At 33.8% G+C, this 18,433-nt stretch overlaps 1 protein-coding gene across 1 annotated transcript; it reads left to right on the top strand.

The window, feature by feature from the left end:
- The first annotated feature begins 9,169 nt into the window (after positions 1-9,169).
- On the top strand, positions 9,170-15,879 carry LOC126702180 (protein ENHANCER OF LHP1 1). The gene is made up of 12 exons (XM_050400839.1): positions 9,170-9,657; positions 10,319-11,424; positions 11,572-11,748; positions 11,894-12,007; positions 13,220-13,324; positions 13,592-13,726; positions 13,814-13,869; positions 13,979-14,078; positions 14,152-14,268; positions 14,506-14,632; positions 14,741-14,871; positions 14,981-15,879. Exons 1-12 carry the CDS (start codon positions 9,366-9,368, stop codon positions 15,437-15,439), a joined length of 2,919 nt encoding a protein of 972 aa, XP_050256796.1. The 5' UTR covers positions 9,170-9,365; the 3' UTR covers positions 15,440-15,879.
- The last annotated feature ends 2,554 nt before the right edge of the window (positions 15,880-18,433 follow it).

The raw sequence follows: 18,433 nt of genomic DNA, 5'->3' as shown, positions 1-18,433 counted from the left end.
CTTGTACTCTCTTTTCGGCTGAGTGGAATAACAATCTTTTTTTGTCTCAAACTAAGTTCAAGAGGAAGTGGAATAACTTTAACTGTCAAGTACTGTAATGCATGTCTATCCTTTACATCGACACAGAAATTGTTAAAAAATCTAAAATATCTAGTATAGATTGTGATATGGAAAAAATCTAAAATATCTAGTATTGATTGTGATATGGAATTGCAAGTAATTTTGTAGGTCAAATAGCTAGACTTGTCCCGAGTATAAAAAGAGTATTTAAATTTTCTGTGAGCATATAAGTAACACAAACACCAACAAATAAATTTTAAAAGGATTAGGTTAAGTTGGATCTAGTGCTCCTATGCATTGGATCTGTTAAGATATATATATATATATATATATATGTGACAATTATTTGATACATATCCAAGTCCTAATGGGTCCAATGAACAAAAGCATTGGACCCAAGCTGGTTCTAAAAAAATATATAAACATGTGGTACTAAAACATGCATATATGTATATCACATAATTGTCAGTATCGTACAATACGCGATACGTATTGTATCATATACAAAAAGTTTCGTATCGTAAAGGCGTATCGTAAATGCTCATAAATCATCCGATACATAAGTGCATATCGTATAAATCGTATCGTATCGGTGAATCATACGTATCGTACGATATATAAGCATGTAGGTTTAAAATGAGTTTTTTTGTTAAAATTTGTGGTTTTATTTGATTTAAACAGGTTGTTAGACTTTGTTAACACAAAATTGTTGGGAAACTTAATTGAGTCTAATGAAATAGCAAGTCAATGAGTTTTTTTTCCTCCCTTCTCTTTCTCCTACAAAATTTAGACTATATTTGTAACACTCACTTTCATATGTGCAAATTTATTTTCTATGCTATTAATAATGTATTAAAGGAAAATACAATTATTTTGTTATTATTATTTTGAGTCTAAAAAGCTAGAATGCCATGAAAAAATAATATATATATATATATATTAGAATAAAAAAAAAACCAAAAAATAAAGTAAATGTTGATAATAATAAAGAAAATGTCTATGAAAAAATAATTTTGCAAGATGCTGAATATGATGATAACATTGATTTAGATGGAGTTGATTAGTCAAGATGATGAAAAGATATTATTATTTTGGTTCAGATATCATGTATTACTTTTGAGTTTAATCAATTTGAATGTGCATGTTATAAACATAAGTTAATTTGATTTATTTAGTTAGCTTTGTTAAATTTTATTACATACGTAATGATTAAATTGGTCATTAGTTGAATATATTTTGAATTTATAATGAATATACCTTTTCTATATTTATAACTATAATTATTTTATGATTTTATTAGATGTTTGTGTATCTTACGATACACGATTTAATACGATACACAATATAGAAAAATCAAAAATCGATTCACGATACAATTCACGATTTGACAACTATAGTTGGGACCATAGTTGTCAAATCGTGAATCGTTTTTTCATTTTTATGTATTGTGTATCATATTGTATCGTGTCGTGTATCGTAAGATACACAAACACTATATAAAATTTATAAAACATTATACATATACATATATTTATTATAAAATTGAAACATATGCAAATAATGACCACTTTAATTATTACTTATGTTATAGTATTTGACTAAGCTAACCAAATGGAAATATATTTTTAACATTCATATCCAAAAGATAAAAATATTCATATCCAAATTTATTAGGGTTCAAAGTCACTACATATTATATTAGTCAAAATACTTTTTTTCCTAATCATATTCATCATTGCCTAATCAAAATCATCAAAATCATCTACATAGTCCAAGTCAATGAAGTTATCATCTTAATCATCTTGCAAAATCATTTCATCATTGGCATCTTCTTGTACATCTTCTTCATCATCTCCAGCATCCACTGTCTCTTCTGGTTCTTCAACTTCAATAACGTTTTCTTTACTTTTCTTTTTGGCATTCAAATTTCTTGGACCTATAAAAATAATAACAAAAAATATATATTGTCAAAATTAGCATTTTATTCATAATTTAGAAAAGAAAATTTCAATTTAATATAAATTTATACCTCTCTTTCTTTTTCTACTACATCCTTCCTCATTAACTTCAAAGCATTCATGAATGTCCATCCATGAAGTATCTTCTGGCAAGCAAGGTTCTTCCTTTTCAGTAATCCATTCATCATCAGATTCCATATCCAATAGACAAATTGGATCATAAGAGTCACCATTCTCTTCTCTCTTTATTTGTCTCAACTCCAAATTAATATTATAGTTTACAAACACCAAAGCATTCACTCTTTGTTGCTCAAGATGATTTTCTTTTTTAGTGTGTACATGATCAAAAGTACTCCAATTTCTTTCACATCCTGTTGCACTACAAGTTAGGCTTAAGACACGTATAGCTAAGTTTTGAAACTCTTTGCAATGTACTCCATAACTTTCCCACCACAATGCTATATTGCCAACAAAAGAAATTGCAAAGGGCTACAATATAATTACGATAACAACAAATAAAAAGCTACATTAAGATGATGATGATAATCAATAATAATGATAATAACAATAGCACATACCTGGCTGCTTCTTTGTTCTTGTAAGTATAACCATTTCTTTTCCAAACAAACCCTCAGCTTTATCAAATTTCTCCAATTGTAGATCAATCCTACACCTCTCCAAAGTTGTAGGACACATTCTTTCAATCACTTCATAAAGTCCAACTCTCACTTCTTCATTTGCAACAAAGTTGGGATCATAATGAAACCTATCACAATTTTATATCTTATAAATAAATATGCATACAAAATATAAAGATAAAGATTAAAATATATAACAATTCCCATAATGAACTTACTAAGGATTGAGAAAATAAGTTTCTGCACGTAAAGGCCTATGAAGCTGAAGCTCTCATCTAGTTTCAATAATTCTCAATATAGATCTATATCTCCTTTGCACATCATTACAATTTTTCCGGATTTGCTCTTTTGCTCTATCCATATCTTCATATATATAGCCCATTGCTGGTTTTGCATCACCATCTACAAGCCTAAAAACTTTTACTAAAGGGATTGCACATTTCAAGCAAAATTTAATAGCAGGCCAAAACTTTGGATCACTCAAGACAATTAATTGGACATTAATGCCATAACTTTTCTTTGCATAGGGACTCTTAGCCCATTCCTCAAATGCAAACGTAGACCTTAATCCAATTTTTTGTTGATATATACTCTTCAAAGTTAAGTAGGCAGTAGCAAATCTTGTGACACCTTATCTTGCCAATTCCCTCCCTTTTGTATATTTTCTCATCAAATCAAGCACCCAAATATGACGGTAAATAAAAACAGTGATCTTCTTTGCTTTTTTTTTTATTTTTTTTTTTTTATAGTATTTGCATGCACAGGCAAATCACCAATGTCATGAAGCATCAAATCAATACAGTGGGCAACACAAGGATTCCAAAAGATCTTATGTCTTTTTTCCATTAATTTTTCACCAGCTGAAATATAAGCCGAAGCACTATCTGTCACTACTTGTACCACATTCTCCTCTCAAATTTCTTGCACCAAAGAATCAAGCATTTGAAATAAATTTTCAGCATTCTTGGAAATATTGGAGGTGTCAATAGATTTAAGAAAAATTGTTCCCTTTGGACTATTGACAAGGAAGTTTGTGATAGACCTCTCTCTATTATTCGTCCATCCATCTGACATTAAAGGGCAACCTGTTTTTTCCACTCATTTTTATACTTATCCAATGTGAAGTGCATATTTTCTATCTCTTTTTTCAAGAAAGTCACCCTTGTTTCATGATAAGTAGGGAGTTTCAATCCCTTGCCATAATTAGCAACTAAATCCATCATTTTTTTAAACAAAGAGCTTAACTAAATGAAAAGGTATAGCATGAGCATAAAAAAATCTACAAATAACCAAACAAGTTGCAGTATGATCTTTCACCAAGGAAGGTAAAGTCACTTGTTTAGAATTTCATTTCCCTTTTAAGTATGCATCCATGGTTCCCTTTTTTGCATTATCACCACCAATCTTTTGTAATTCGTCTTCTTGAAGACATTCAACATCAAACTCATCATCAAGTTGCTCTTTTTTTTTTTTTTTTTTTTTTTTTTTTTTTTTTTTTTTATGTTTTCCAAAAGTTTGGCAAAATAATTTTTAACATCTTCAGGCACCTTCAAGCATGGTTTAACATCCTTATGTGTATGTGCCAAATGGTTTTTCATTCTTATGACTCCACCCCAATATTCATTTGAGCAATAATTACATTTAAGCTTAAGCCTACTTGTCTTGTCATCATTAATACGTAGACAATGATCCCAAGTGGGATCTTTCTCCTTATTTCTTTTCCTCCTATCACCCTTTTTTTTTATATACCTAAAAGCAAATATGAACACATGAATTTATAGTCAATCAACAACTTTTATGTACACAAATTAAGCATCACAGTTACACTATCACAAATTCACAGTATTAATATTAACATTACAAAATACATACATTGATACATATTCAGTATACTAAACTAATTTTTTATAAGCCACTCGGTTATATTAAACTAAATTAACTAATATAATAGGTTAATAACAATAAATAACTACAATAATTTTTTAGTATAAAGAATTAATCAAAAAAATTTATTAAGAAAAAAGAAAAACTAACCTTACACACACAATGGACCCAACGTGAGACAGCACTTGTTGTTGTTGTTGTCTTGCTCTAGTAGCATGTAGGAGTGTGGGACTTTTGGGTTAGGAAAAGGAATAGAAGAAAAAGACAAGATTGTGGTCCTTTGGAGCTTGTGGTCCCTTGATGATAGATCTCCTGAAACTTGATGATCTAAAAGGTAAAAAGATGAAAACAAATAGAGAGGAAGCCAAAGGGGTTTTGGGAAAGTTGAGAGCTTGAGAATTGAGATACAAAGGAAAATATCAGATAAAAAACGTGTGGGTGACTGGTGCGGCTATGTGGTGTGGGTAAATCAATTTAATTGTGGTTTAAATTTTTTAGGGCTAAAAAAAAAAATTAAGAAGGCTTTGTATTGGGCCAAACCACCAAAATAGCCCAACTTGCTTTTAAAAAAAAATAGAAAAACGTTTTGGGCTAAACTTGGGCTGAAATTTTGGTTAAAAAAGCCTATTTAAGCCAATTGTTTATGTATCGTCCGATACGTATGATACGCACGATACATACAACTATATCGTCCGATTCATATACACCTACGATACGTATTAACGATACAGTACTTTTTCAAACGATATGATATGTATTGTACGATACGCGTGATACTGACAACTATGGTCCCAACTCAAATGACAGCCGAAGAATAATGATGTTTCAATTGTTACTCTTTGTCTATCTATATATTAGGGGTTTGAAATAGATTGGGTGCAATTTTTATTTTTCTTCCATTATTCTAGTCAAAACACACGATTCTATGATAAATTATTTTATAATGAAACTTTAGAAATATTGTCTACCAAATGTGACTTTTTTGTATCCTATAGGTGAATTGCCTATTATTTGGCAGCGAACTCTTTTCGAGTTATGAGAATATTTTTTCTCGAAATATGGACAAATGGAAGTTTAACTCCTAAAGAAGCACTTAATAAAGCTCCAGATAATTTTATTAAGTTATTTATTCTCTTTTTTACATGCATTGTCCCTTGCAAATAGCTTGATGCACTCTCTCTTTTCAACCCTTCGACCAAAATGTAACAAAATAAAGGAAAGTTCATGGGCCCATTGTTTCCACCCCATAGGAACTATGAGATCTAGTTAGGAACCTAGTGGTTCCTAATGGGGATGGATAAAAATCATAGGGGAATGTTTGAAAATTGTAAATAAATTGACTTAATTCGAGGTAATTACTCTCCATAGAAAAATATTGAGAGAGAGAGAATGCACTAGCAATTAATTGATTTATTCTTCAATGAATGGAAATGTGATCACAAGTAGGTATTTATGGAACCATAAGATTATTCTATTAGCTCACATGGCCTTATCCTAATGGTTCTATTATTCCTCATGTGCATTAATAATTCAAACATGTGTTAAATATGATTAACATGCTTGGAATTGTAACTAATTAAATGCAACATTACAAAATTTATTATCTATATACCTATAGGGTTTCTTAACATCATTTCCCTCTCCTTCAAAACACCTTGTCCACAAGGTGTTGTTGTGATTGGCATCTTCGTTAAAGGAGATCTTCCAATGGACCAATACCTTGGTGACATTTTGATCAGCATATTCATGCACTTCTCTTTGACAAGTGGTCCTGTGTACATGAAGCTTCCTTCTTTGTAGATCTTCAAACTTCCCTCAAATTCTTGAGCCTTTAATGGTTCTTTAATCTTCAAGGTCTCATTAGTTCTTTGGATCTTGGAATGTTCTTGGATCCTTTAGACTTCATTTGATTCTAAAACCATTAGAATTTTTGGCATTTGCATCTTTGATTCTTGGATCATTGACACTCGAATTGCCGATTTTTGAATCGTGTACTCTTGAATGGGAGCCTCCATTGGTGCATCAAAAATTGGTTCTTGGTCCTCTGCTATGAAATTCGTGGGCTCTTGCATCTTAGATTCTTGGTTGGTAGTCTCCATTGATGCATCAAGGATTGGTGCTCGAAACCGATCTTGTAGGGTGCATATGAAATGCACCCAATTTGTGCATAAGCCCAATGTCCTCGCATCTTGGAACCATTCACACACTTCTTCTTCTATATACCATGCAATGTGGTGCTATGTTGTCTAGAGCAAAGAATTCATAGAGCTTGACAAGCCATCGAAAAGGATCTTCGCTTTTGAAATAAAACTCCATGAAAGCTTGATGAGTTGCAATAGATTCAGTCATCTCAAAATCGATAGCTCTAATACCACTTGTTAGGAACCTAGTGGTTCCTAATGGGGATGAATAAGAATTGTAGGGGAATTTACTTAATTCAATGTAGTCACCTTCCATAGAGAAATATTGAGAGAGAGGGAGAGAGAGGGAGAAGAAATGCACTAAGTAATCAATTGGTTTATTCTTCAATGAATGGAAATGTGATTACAAGTAGGTATTTATAGAACCATATAACTATTTAATTGGCCCACATGGCCTTATCCTAATGGTTCTATTATTCCCATGTGCATTAATAATTCCAACATATGTTAAATGTGATTAACATGCTTGCAATTGTAACTAACTAACCACTAAATAACTAAATGCAATATTACAACAATTATTATCTATATACCTATGGTGGCTCCTAATAGATTACTCCAAAGATGCATTCAACATTCAATGGTCGCAGACCAACCGTAGATAAAGCAAATCTCGATTTTCATTTCCTTTGTGATGGACCTGGAAGAGGGAGACGCATAAAGTATTCACTTGGAATCATGTTTTTTTAGGCATATTATGGATATACAATGTAAATTCAATAGTAATATTCTATTTCAGTCAAAATATGCGTTAGCTTATCACCTACTTGCCTCAAAGTCTCAAACCAATAATATTTTTCCAAATTTCTATTCATTTTATATTTTGCATAAAAATTTAAGAAACTAAACATACAAGTTGAAAAAAAAAAAGAAAAAAAAGAAAAAAAATAAAAAGAAAGAAGAAAAAGAAGAAATCATCACCGATAGCCCCTATTGGCCAAGCCACAAGAAATCACCAACATCTTCAAAACCACCCAAAATTTACAAAACTTACAATTGCCAACAAATTCATCCAAGTTTCAACATATTCAATCTTTTTGCCAGTTTAGCACCAATTTGGTCAAGCCATAACAACTTAATCTCATCTCCACCAAACTGCCCAAGTCTCAACACACTCAATTTTATCAATAATATAACAAACGACACTAATTAACCCACAACTTTAATAGCAGTAAGTTTGAGTGGGCAAGGAGTAGGCGGAGGAAGTTATGATAGGTAAAACTAACAGAAGAAGAATAGGAGAGGGTGGGGGGACTCAGACAAGTGACAAGTGACAAGAGAAAGAAAGAAAAAGGGAGAAAATGAACTTATCATATTGAAATTAATACCTGAATCAAACTATATGGGATTCCCCAAATTGACAAAAATTCCAATGGGTCAAACAAATAGAACCACAAAATACAATTGCTTTCCCAAGTTGACAAATTCTGAATAGATAGAGTTCTCTTCTAAACTATGGAAGGAAAGTTCTTCCAACCTTTTAAGTAACAACTTAAAAATTTATCGACTACTTTGAGTCATGTGACCAACTTAGGGTGAGTTTAGTTCAACCTTTTGAAACTTTTTTTAAAAAAGTGGTGGGCCAAAAAGCATGATTTGGAATTACTGTCCAAGGGACCATTACATTAACACAAAAAATTACATTTACTAATGGTCAAAAAGAACCATTTGAAAATTTTACCAAACACAAAAAAATTACGTTTGATATTGCAATTGTGATTTTTGGCCCAAACGGGCACTTAATAGTCATGGGAGTCCTCCAGAGTCCAAAGTGGTTTGGAGGAATTTTTTTTCCCATCCCATTACACGACAACTTATAATTAAAGTCATCTACATGTATTATTTAAAAAAATTATATTACTTGATTAATTACGTCATGTAACGTAAAATACACTTGTAGTGTGTTTGGATGGCATAATTTGAGCACAAGAATTTAGATTTGGGTGATTAAAATCTACAAGAATTGGATTTGGCTAATTAAAATCCAAATACCTTGTTTGGATAATTTAAAAAAAAAAAATCAAGGATTTGGATTTGGTAAATCTCCCAAAAATTGAATTTGAAATAACTTATAAACTCATAAAATTTTAGAAATTCATATGACATTATGACACACTTAAATAATTTATAGATTTATAATTAAAGTATTTCAAATCTATTACTTTAAAATTCAAATCCAAAGTCATGTATCCAAAAGCAACCTTGGATAATTTTATCAATTGCCACATGTCAATTTCCTCTAAATCAATTTGGATGTTTTGTATGATTTAACACGTGAATGATTTTTTTTTTATTTTTTTTGGATGATCACACGTGAATGATCTAATGAAAGTGAGTTTGGACTTTGGAGGAAAACTGTCTATTCCAAATGGGCCTGATTCAAAGGAGTAGAACCACCAATGGTTCCCAAAGTAAAATACCTCCTAACTCTGTACCCTCTTTGGTAATTTCCTTCTCTTCCTTTCGCTCAAAATCCCTCCCGGGAAATCCAAAACCAAAAACCCACCCATTTCCCGCCAAATCCCCGAACACACCCCCACAAAACCCCAACTCCAAAAATCAAATCCACAAATTCCCACCCACCAACCAAGCCAAGCGAAGCCAAACCCATTTCCAAAGCCGCCATGAAAATCCGGTCAGTGAAGCTCAGGGAGGCCCACAAAGCTGCTTCCTCCAGCAATGGCCGTGGCGGCGGCTCCTTCTGCTCCGTGGTGTGGGACCAGCAAGCACATCACCTCGTCACTGCCTCCTCTTCTGACCCTTCTATCTCCATCCACGACCCTCTTCTTCCTTCAAGCGCTCCCAGGATCCTCCGCCACCACCGCGACGGCGTCACCGCCGTCGCCATTAGCCCCAACTCCACTTGCCTCGCTTCCGGATCCATCGATCACTCCGTCAAGCTCTACAAGTTTCCCGGTATTCTAATCTCTGTTTCTCCATTTCTTGTGTTGAGTATGAAGTTTGTGGAATTTTGATGCTGGGATTTAAAAAAAAAGAAAAAAAAGAAAAAAAAAGGAAAATTGGGTTTGATTTGTGTTTTTAGCTTGATGGGTTTTCTTTCTGGGTGTCATTTATCGATTCAGTTGTTAGATTCACATGGTAATTATTTTGTGCTCTATTGGGATTCTCTAAAGAATCAACTTGATGTGTGAAATGTTTTAATTTTTGTTGGAATGCTGGTCTGCTCGTATAGATCTGTGTGAAATGTTGAGATATTTAGGATTTTTTTTAAAAAAAAATTGAAGTGTAAGGTTCTCTTGATGGAATGTGTGAAATGATTTTGTGTTTTGAAAAGTAGTTTTTGATGCTTTACTCTGAATGTCTGGAGTGTGAAAAGTGCTGGATTTGGTTTTGGTTTGCTAGAAATTAGGTATAGTTGGAACTCTTGTTTGAGTTTCTTCATTTTATCTCTTAATTGCGCATCTTAGTCGACTACCTGGTAATGCTTACTGGGAACATGCCTAAACTCGCTGTGCAAAATCACTTAGTTGCATCTAATAATCATAAAGTTTAATTTAGTTCGGTTGATATAGTTTGATTAATTTTGCTAAACTTTTCTTTTTTGGGTACTTTTCAGGTGGAGAGTTTGAGACTAATATTACTAGATTCACATTGCCAATACGTGCCCTTGCATTTAATAGATCAGGGAGCATGTTGGCAGCCGCGGGTGATGATGAGGGGATTAAGCTGATAAACACAATTGATGGTTCAATTGCAAGGGTTCTCAAAGGACATAAAGGGCCTGTAACTGGCTTAGCTTTTGACCCCAAGAGTGAATACTTGGCATCTGTTGATTCAACTGGGACTGTCATATTTTGGGAGCTTCAGTCTGGAGTAGCATTGCACACTCTTAAAGGCGTAGCTCCTGACATTGGTTTAGACCTTTCCGTCATGAATGTGATTAGCTGGAGTCCTGATGGGGAGACCTTAGCTGTCCCGGGTTTGAGAAATGATGTAGTGATGTACGATAGAGATACAGCTGAGAAACTGTTTACATTGAGAGGTGATCACATACAACCTATTTGTTTCTTGTCTTGGTCACCCAACGGTAAATACTTGGCTACCTCTGGTTTAGATAGGCAAGTTCTTATCTGGGATGTTGATCGGAAGCAGGATATTGACAGGCAGAAATTTGATGATAAAATATGTTGCATGGCATGGAAGCCAATTAGCAATGCACTGGCTATTATTGATGTTATGGGAAAGTATGGCATATGGGAATCAGTTGTTCCTTCGTCAATGAAATCTCCTACTGAGGATATTCCAAAATTAAATTCAAAGAATAGTAATGGGCTCCTTTTTTTTGATGAAGAGGAAGAAGATCTTAGTACCTCTGGTAGTCTAAGTGATCTTGGTGAAGGTAGCCATGGTGAATCTGAGCCTCCTAGCAGAAAAAGGCTACGCAAACCATCTGCATATGAGGAGAATTTGGAGGAGAATGGTAATGATGAATGGAGCTTGCGTCCAAAGGTTGAATCCCGTAAGAAAGCGAATCGTATTGAGAAGGAAAGCTTGAATAACAGGAATGAGGGGTTAAGAAGCATAACATCTGCTAGGCCGAAAATGCAGGAGTCATTTCAGCCAGGTGCTACTCCTGTGCTGCCTGGAAAAAGGAGTTTTTTGTGCTACAACATGGTTGGAAGTATAACCACAATTGAGCATGATGGATACTCCCATATAGAGGTAATCCATTCCTTTTGTTAATTTATTATCAGTTCTAGTCTTTCTCTTTTCCTTTCTTTTTTGTTCTTTTTTGCAGTCAAACTTTTATTAAGAATCATGCCTCGGTCAGGGGAGCCTGTGTTATGTACTAATAGTTCATGGATACAGATAGACTTTCATGACACTGGTAGTGGTCCCCGAGTTCCGTCAATGACTGATCATTTTGGCTTTACAATGGCTGCGTTAAATGAAAATGGAAGCGTTTTTGCTAACCCTTGCAAGGGTGAGAAGAGCATGAGTACTCTTATGTATCGCCCATTCAGTACTTGGGCAAACAATAGTGAGGTACAATCATTTACCTTTATTAGTGTTCATACTTTATGTGGTAATTTAGACATGCACATTCTTGCCCCTGCCAATGTTTAATTGTCTGTGCACAATGAATATGAAGTTTCTGTGTGCTGACTTTGGATGTTTAATGCAAACCCAGTGGTCTATGCGATTAGAAGGGGAAGAAGTGAAGGCTGTGGCACTTGGTACTGCCTGGGTGGCTGCAATTACGAGTTTTAATTTTCTTCGTATCTTTTCTGAGAGTGGTTTGCAGGTGTGTTAACCTTCTTTGTTCATCTTTTGTTTTTGGGTTGGGGGTGTGGTTAAAATTGTTTGGTTTGTAATCATGGAATCATGAATTTATGCTTTCACTTTGCAGTGTGTTCATTTTAAGAATTATCTTTTGACAAAATATGTTATTTGCATATCTGAGAGTGGTGCAACTGTGATGGTTAATCTATTAACTTCTGAATTAGTTTTTATTATTTATAATTTCTGATATAAAAAAATAAAATTAGGAGGGTCATTAATTTGCTGGAAACAAAGAGTGCAGCAATAGCAACAATGATAAAATGGTGTAATAATTTGCTGGAAAGAAAGGGTGCAACAATAGCACCAATGATAGAATGGTGTAATTTTCCTGTCTAAGGCAGGGAGGACAACATGATTAAGCAGCTCCAAGTAGGTATGAGGTGGTACCTTGTGTAACAGGTATATGCAACAACACTCACATGCATGTGGGATACACGTTGCATATGCCTATTGAATAAGATACTTTTTGTAGGAAGAGGGAAGAAAACCTTATAATTGGTTGTAGTAACCTTCTAACTCAAAAGAGCAACACAGTTAGAGAAACTTGAATTCGTTGGAATTCATCTAAACTTATCTTCCATTGACAAAATTATAAAATGAATACTAGTTCTTCAGATAATTGTGGCTTTCTTACTGTTAATTAATTTCAAATCATGGATGAAAATTTCATGGATACATTTTTTTTTTTTTTTTGCAATTGTAGGACTTTAAATGATGGCTGGACAGTTGCATTGTATTAAAAAAAAAGACAAAGAATGATTGCTTGTAGGGAATAGGGCTTTTACAATTATGGTGAGAATGATATGTATTGTTTGGTTCATGCTGCTGAAAAACAAAAGGGAAAATCTGTGTTCTCTCATATTTAGCTGTGATTCTGAATGAGGATACTGAACATATTGAAACAATTCCTTAATGGGCTCCGTGCTTCCTGAATGTATGATTTAACATGAATACTAATTATAAAAAAAAAAATGATTTCATATGAATACTAATATATAAGTCTTTTATTTAAAAAATTTCTAAAATTTTGACAATATTTTGTCTGTGCCATCTGTTTCATTGAATGCAATTTGCTGCGGAGACATATTCTCTCCCTTAACAGGCCAGCATTTTTCTAAAATTTTGATAATATTTTTTCTGTGCCATCTGTTTCACCGAATGCAATTTGTTGCAGAGACATATTCTCTCCCTTAATGGGCCAGTGGTTACCGCATCAGGCTTCAAGGATGAACTTGCAATTGTCACTCATGCTTGTGACTGTCTTCCCTCAAATGATCAGGTCTTGTTTCAACTTTCCGTACTTTTTTTCAGGGTGATGATGGGTCCAAGGCTCGACCCTGGACTTATCTTTGTATAAATTAGAACAATTACATTTACAAAATCCATAACCAATAATCCTGGAGTCCATGGTGATATTGGTTTTCAAAGTCTTCTGGATAAAATAACCATCTGCTAGCTGAAGACTCTTGAGGGTTGATTGTTTGAATTTATATCATAATATTTGCTACTTGCTCTTATGAAATGTAAACCCTTTTGTAACTTGCAGATGTCAGAGTTTACAGTATTCAACATATCTACTGGAACCCAGTCTCTCAAAGGACGTCTTCCATTAACCCCTGGTTCACATCTAGCGTGGTTTGGGTTTAGTGAAGAAGGCCAATTAAGCTCCTATGATTCTAAGGTAGTCTCAGCTCTTTTCTGAAGTGATATAACTTCTCCGTCCTGCAGGTTGCTTCTTGATGTTAAATCTGAGTTTGTAAATTTGTAGGGTGTGCTGAGAGTGTATAGCAGCCAATATGGCGGCAGTTGGCTCCCACTCTTCAGGTTCAAGTTTATTCTAAGAATATAGAATTGTTCTCTAAATAAATTTTTTTCTCTTATAAGTTATAACCTCCTTGCCCGGAACGTTCTTTAATAAAGATCTGCTATGCAGCGCTAGTAAAGAGAAGTCAGATGAAAACTATTGGGTGGTTGGGTTGAACACAAGCAAGCTGTTTTGTATTGTTTGTAAAAAACCAGACTTATTCCCACAGGTAGGATAGCTCATGACTTCTCTTTCTGCTTTATATTTTTTCAATTATTGCTTGACTTTCTCCCTCTTTTTAGGTGATGCCCAAACCAGTTCTCACCTTGCTAAATCTTTCATTTCCTGTGGCATCCTCGGACCTTGGAGCTGAAGCTCTTGAGAATGAGTTTATACTAAACAACATGCATCTCTTACAGGTTGGTCCTTTTTCCTCCTTCGTACTTAACAGCCTACTTTCATAAATTTGTATGAACTATCAGCTTGTCAGTTTTAGTTGTTAATTTGATTAATGTGTCGTAATTGAGAACATTACTGTTTGATTTATATTCTGGACGATTGGGTTGCTTCAAATTTTTCTCTATACAAAAGGTTATGAAAAATCTTCCACTAATGCTGTTCAGAGGCTGAGGCTTTTAGAATTATGTTTCTCTCAGATTCAAAAGAGAATGGAAGAAATGGCTGGTGCTGGGTTGGACACAACTTCACTTGATGATGAGGCTTTCAATACTGAAGCAGCTCAAGATAGGTGCATCTTGCGGCTTATTGCTTCCTGCTGCAATGGTGAGTCATATTATTATTATCTCCTACCCTGTTTTCCCATTTGTCTAATTTATATTCTAGAAAAATAAAGAAATTGAATGATCCTAATCGTACTTGTGGTGGTATCAGGTGATAAGCTTGTGAGGGCTATTGAACTTGTGAAGCTTTTATCATTGGAAAAATCTGTGAAGGGTGCAATCAAGCTTGTTACTGCACTGAAGCTTCCTAACTTGGCTGAACGGTTCAATAGTGTGTTGGAGGTAAGCCTTCGTGGTCCAAAGAGGGGTGTACAACTTTTCACTAATCAATCAAATTGGACACAATCTGTTTTCATCTTCACTTTGTCTTATGCCTCTATGTTTTTAACAGGAAAGATTGCTTAATGAAGCTAAAGGGACGAAGCAAACCACTCTCCCAAGCTCAAGCGGTGATGCACCTGTCATGGCTAATGTTGCAGTCAGCAAGACCTTAGTTTCTTCTGAAACAAGTAAAACATCAGAAACTGTAATTTCATCATCTTCACCAAAATTGACTGCTCCTCTGTTTACTAAGAAGGCCAAATCACAAGAGGGTGCTAAAGGTGGAATAAAGAAAACAGAACAGAAACAAACTACATTACTAGATGACATTGACAAGGAAAAGAAGGTGGATGAGGTAAAAAATGCAGTGGAAGCAAGGAAGATAGGAGAAATGTCTCAGATACAAACAGATCACCCATCTAATCCGTTTATAAAGTCATCAAACAAGCAGGAGGTAAAGAAAGTAGGGGAGAATCAAGTACAATCTCATCGTCCGTCAAATCCATTTCTAAAGTCATCTGTCAAGTGATGTCCTTTCTGTTTGATCCTTCCAATTAATATCAGGAAGACAGCAGGGACAGGTAAAAGATAAAGATCAAATCATGTAATCTGCCTTAACCCCAGCTGAGATGGCCTAGACCAGCATTCTGTCGTTCATTCTATCTCTGGGTCACCATGCATTGAGGAAAATTTGATCTACATTTCTGAGGCACAATAAAATGAGGTACTATGGAATGTGTTCTTCTGTAATTATGTACTTGAGAAGCATAGGGGCTTCATTCTTGTCTCTAAATCTCTGCTCTCACAATGCATGGTTGCATTGTATGTTTGTATCACAGCAAGCAACCACATTGTATATCAGTTGTAATGTTAGTGTCATTCAGTTTTGAACTGTTCTCTGTAGCAACTGATAGTTTATAAAAACTGAGAAACTTGATACAAATTAAGTGATCAGATGGTTGTGAAGAAGCTGGCAAGAATAGCCATAGCCCCTTGGCCTAAGTTTCTGGCGACAATTACCTTAACCTCCTTGATGGACAAAGGAGTGAAAAATGAAGAGCAAACTATACTAGAGCCTAGAGGAGCATTATGTTGTGGCGCCTTTCATTTGAGGTCTCACTCCCTAAGTATTTGCAATCTAGTAATCTATCTCAATTATCAACACCCTCGATCGAAATGATTATTCTTATAAAATGTATACATTTTTCCCATTTTAGGAAACTGTGTCATCTTATTGATTAGTTGTTGGAAGATCAAAGAGATTTTTTTAAAAACAACTTTTAGGATTGATTGGATGATGTGCATGTTTGGGACTGAAGAACATTATCCCCGATGAAGATTAAATGAAATAGAAGTGTTTACTGAAACTAATGAAGTAAAAAAAAAAAAAAAAAGATTTTGGATCAATGATTAGGAAGAGAAGTGTAATCTTTCTTTCACTAAACTAGAAATGATTGCCTTTCGAACATTTTCCAAAGTGATCCTCCTATCAGACTTGTCTTATAGTTTTTTATTTTTTGCCAATAGACTTGTCTTTTAGTTCAACCTTTTTATTAGTATTATACTATTATTGAAAGCGTGGCCCTATATTTTATTTTGTGGTTTCGTGGAAGCCACCTCAGAGGGCAGTGGGACCTATAGTGGAAGTCAGTGAGAGAGGGTAGTTTTTTTTTTTTTTTTTTTTTTTGAAATCTTGAGAGAGGGTAGTTGACACTTGACACTTGTGGCTTGTGGAATTGAGAATGACAAAACAAGCATAATTTTTTTTGTCTTTGCCGTAGTTTGAAGCATCCTCGTTCTTTTCGCAAAATTTTCAAAATAATATCATTCTCTAATAATTTATTGAATTAGTACTATTTTTAAAAGTTATTTAGAAAACTAGATTTTTTAAAAATCGATTTTAAGTGCTAAAATGGCGGGTTCAAAGAACAATTTCAAGTGAAAATCGTGGCATCTTTAGTGAAATCATATTTTTGGGGGGGAAAAAAAGAGACTAGATTCTTAAATAACTTCAAAATCATATTAATTTAAGTAAATATTATTATTAAAATATATTAATTTTCAAATTTCGATTATTAAATATTGAACTGTTACTCTAACAAAGGATTATAGGATTATTACATTATTATATTAGGCGAACATTCTTGTCGTGGTTTTGTGTGAGTTGGCTTCGTTTGGTGAGATTTGGCACCTTTATTATAGTTGGTTAAGCTTCCTTATATAAATTTGAGTGTGTTCCAACTTAGGAAATTACATTAAAATAAAAATAAATAAATAAAACACTTGAGTTTCATGTACTGACGTTAATCGTTAACAAATCCCAAATAGAATTTGTTTTAAAGCTAAGCTCCAACTAACTTTTGTACCCACAAAGTTCTAGAATGGCAATGAGCCCACGCAAGCTAAAGCTCAAAAATTACAAGACCCTAGTATGATTATCAAACTGTCTTGTTTAACAATTTTGAACATAATTGATCAAGATTTCAGCTCAAGTAACTTCACTAGTTTTCAACTTTGGGGCCTTACGCAATAAATGTTTGTGATTTTCTTAATATGTTAAATATTAGTTATTCAACTTTTGCATATATTTTTGGGTAAATTGCAAATCACATCCCTAAAGTTTGGATGTAATTGAATTTTACACTTTAACCCAAAAAAAAAAAAAAAAAAAATTGGATTTTACACATTGAAATTTCAGAATTTGGATTTTATCCCTTGAAGTTTGGGGTGTTTGGATTTTACACTCTGACATTTTAGAACTTAGATTTTACCTCCTAAAGTTTAGGGTTGTTTGAATTTTATACTCCCAAATTTTGAAACTTTAGGGATTAAAATTGAAACACTTCTAAAATATAGAGGGTAAAATCCAAAATTTGAAATGTTAGGGTGTAAAATCCAAACATCACCAAACTTCAGAGGGTAAAATCTAAATTCTAAAACTTCAGGGTGTAAAATCCAGTCATTCTCAAACTTTAGGAGTGTAATCTACAATTTACCCTATATATATATATATATATATTTTTTTTTTGTTTGTTTAAAAACGGTTCTTATTGCTTTTTATTAATATTTTTGTACATATTTTTATGGTAATATCTTTTACATATTGTTAGGGAAATTAGTTTTAAATGATTGTAAGGGCAAGATTTGGAGCCCAAGCCCAAACGTATGGAACCCTGGTCTAATAAGCCCAATACAATGAATTTTGTAGAGTATGGGTCAAAGAACTAGGTCTAGATGAGTTGGACAATGGCTAGCATGGAGTTAAAAATCAATCAAACACAAATAAAAGTCATTATTGCCAAAGGACATTCGGTCCGAGGAGACCAAAATTTGACGTATACAGATCACAATATTAAGATTGTTTAGCATGCTACAGTATTTTCTCTCTTACTCTTTGTTGAGGCCTAAAAAAATCACAATAAAATAAGCCCAAGAAAGGATAAGCTAAGCCCAAGAAAGAGTGAGTTAAGCCCAGAAGAAAAAAGACCAAGTCCAAAGGGATTATACAAAAGGCCCTGAGGAT

This window comes from Quercus robur, chromosome 10 (genome assembly GCF_932294415.1).
Source record: "Quercus robur chromosome 10, dhQueRobu3.1, whole genome shotgun sequence".
NCBI classification, from domain to species: Eukaryota; Viridiplantae; Streptophyta; class Magnoliopsida; order Fagales; family Fagaceae; genus Quercus; species Quercus robur.
This window is presented reverse-complemented; position numbering and strand designations above follow the sequence as displayed.

Coding starts and splice junctions, on each gene's coding strand:
- LOC126702180 (XM_050400839.1), top strand. CDS start 9,366: ATGAAAATCCGGTCAGTGAAGCTCAGGGAGGCCCACAAAGCTGCTTCC. Junction 9,658..10,318: donor CAAGCTCTACAAGTTTCCCG/GTATTCTAATCT, acceptor GGTACTTTTCAG/GTGGAGAGTTTGAGACTAAT. Junction 14,633..14,740: donor TATTGCTTCCTGCTGCAATG/GTGAGTCATATT, acceptor TGGTGGTATCAG/GTGATAAGCTTGTGAGGGCT.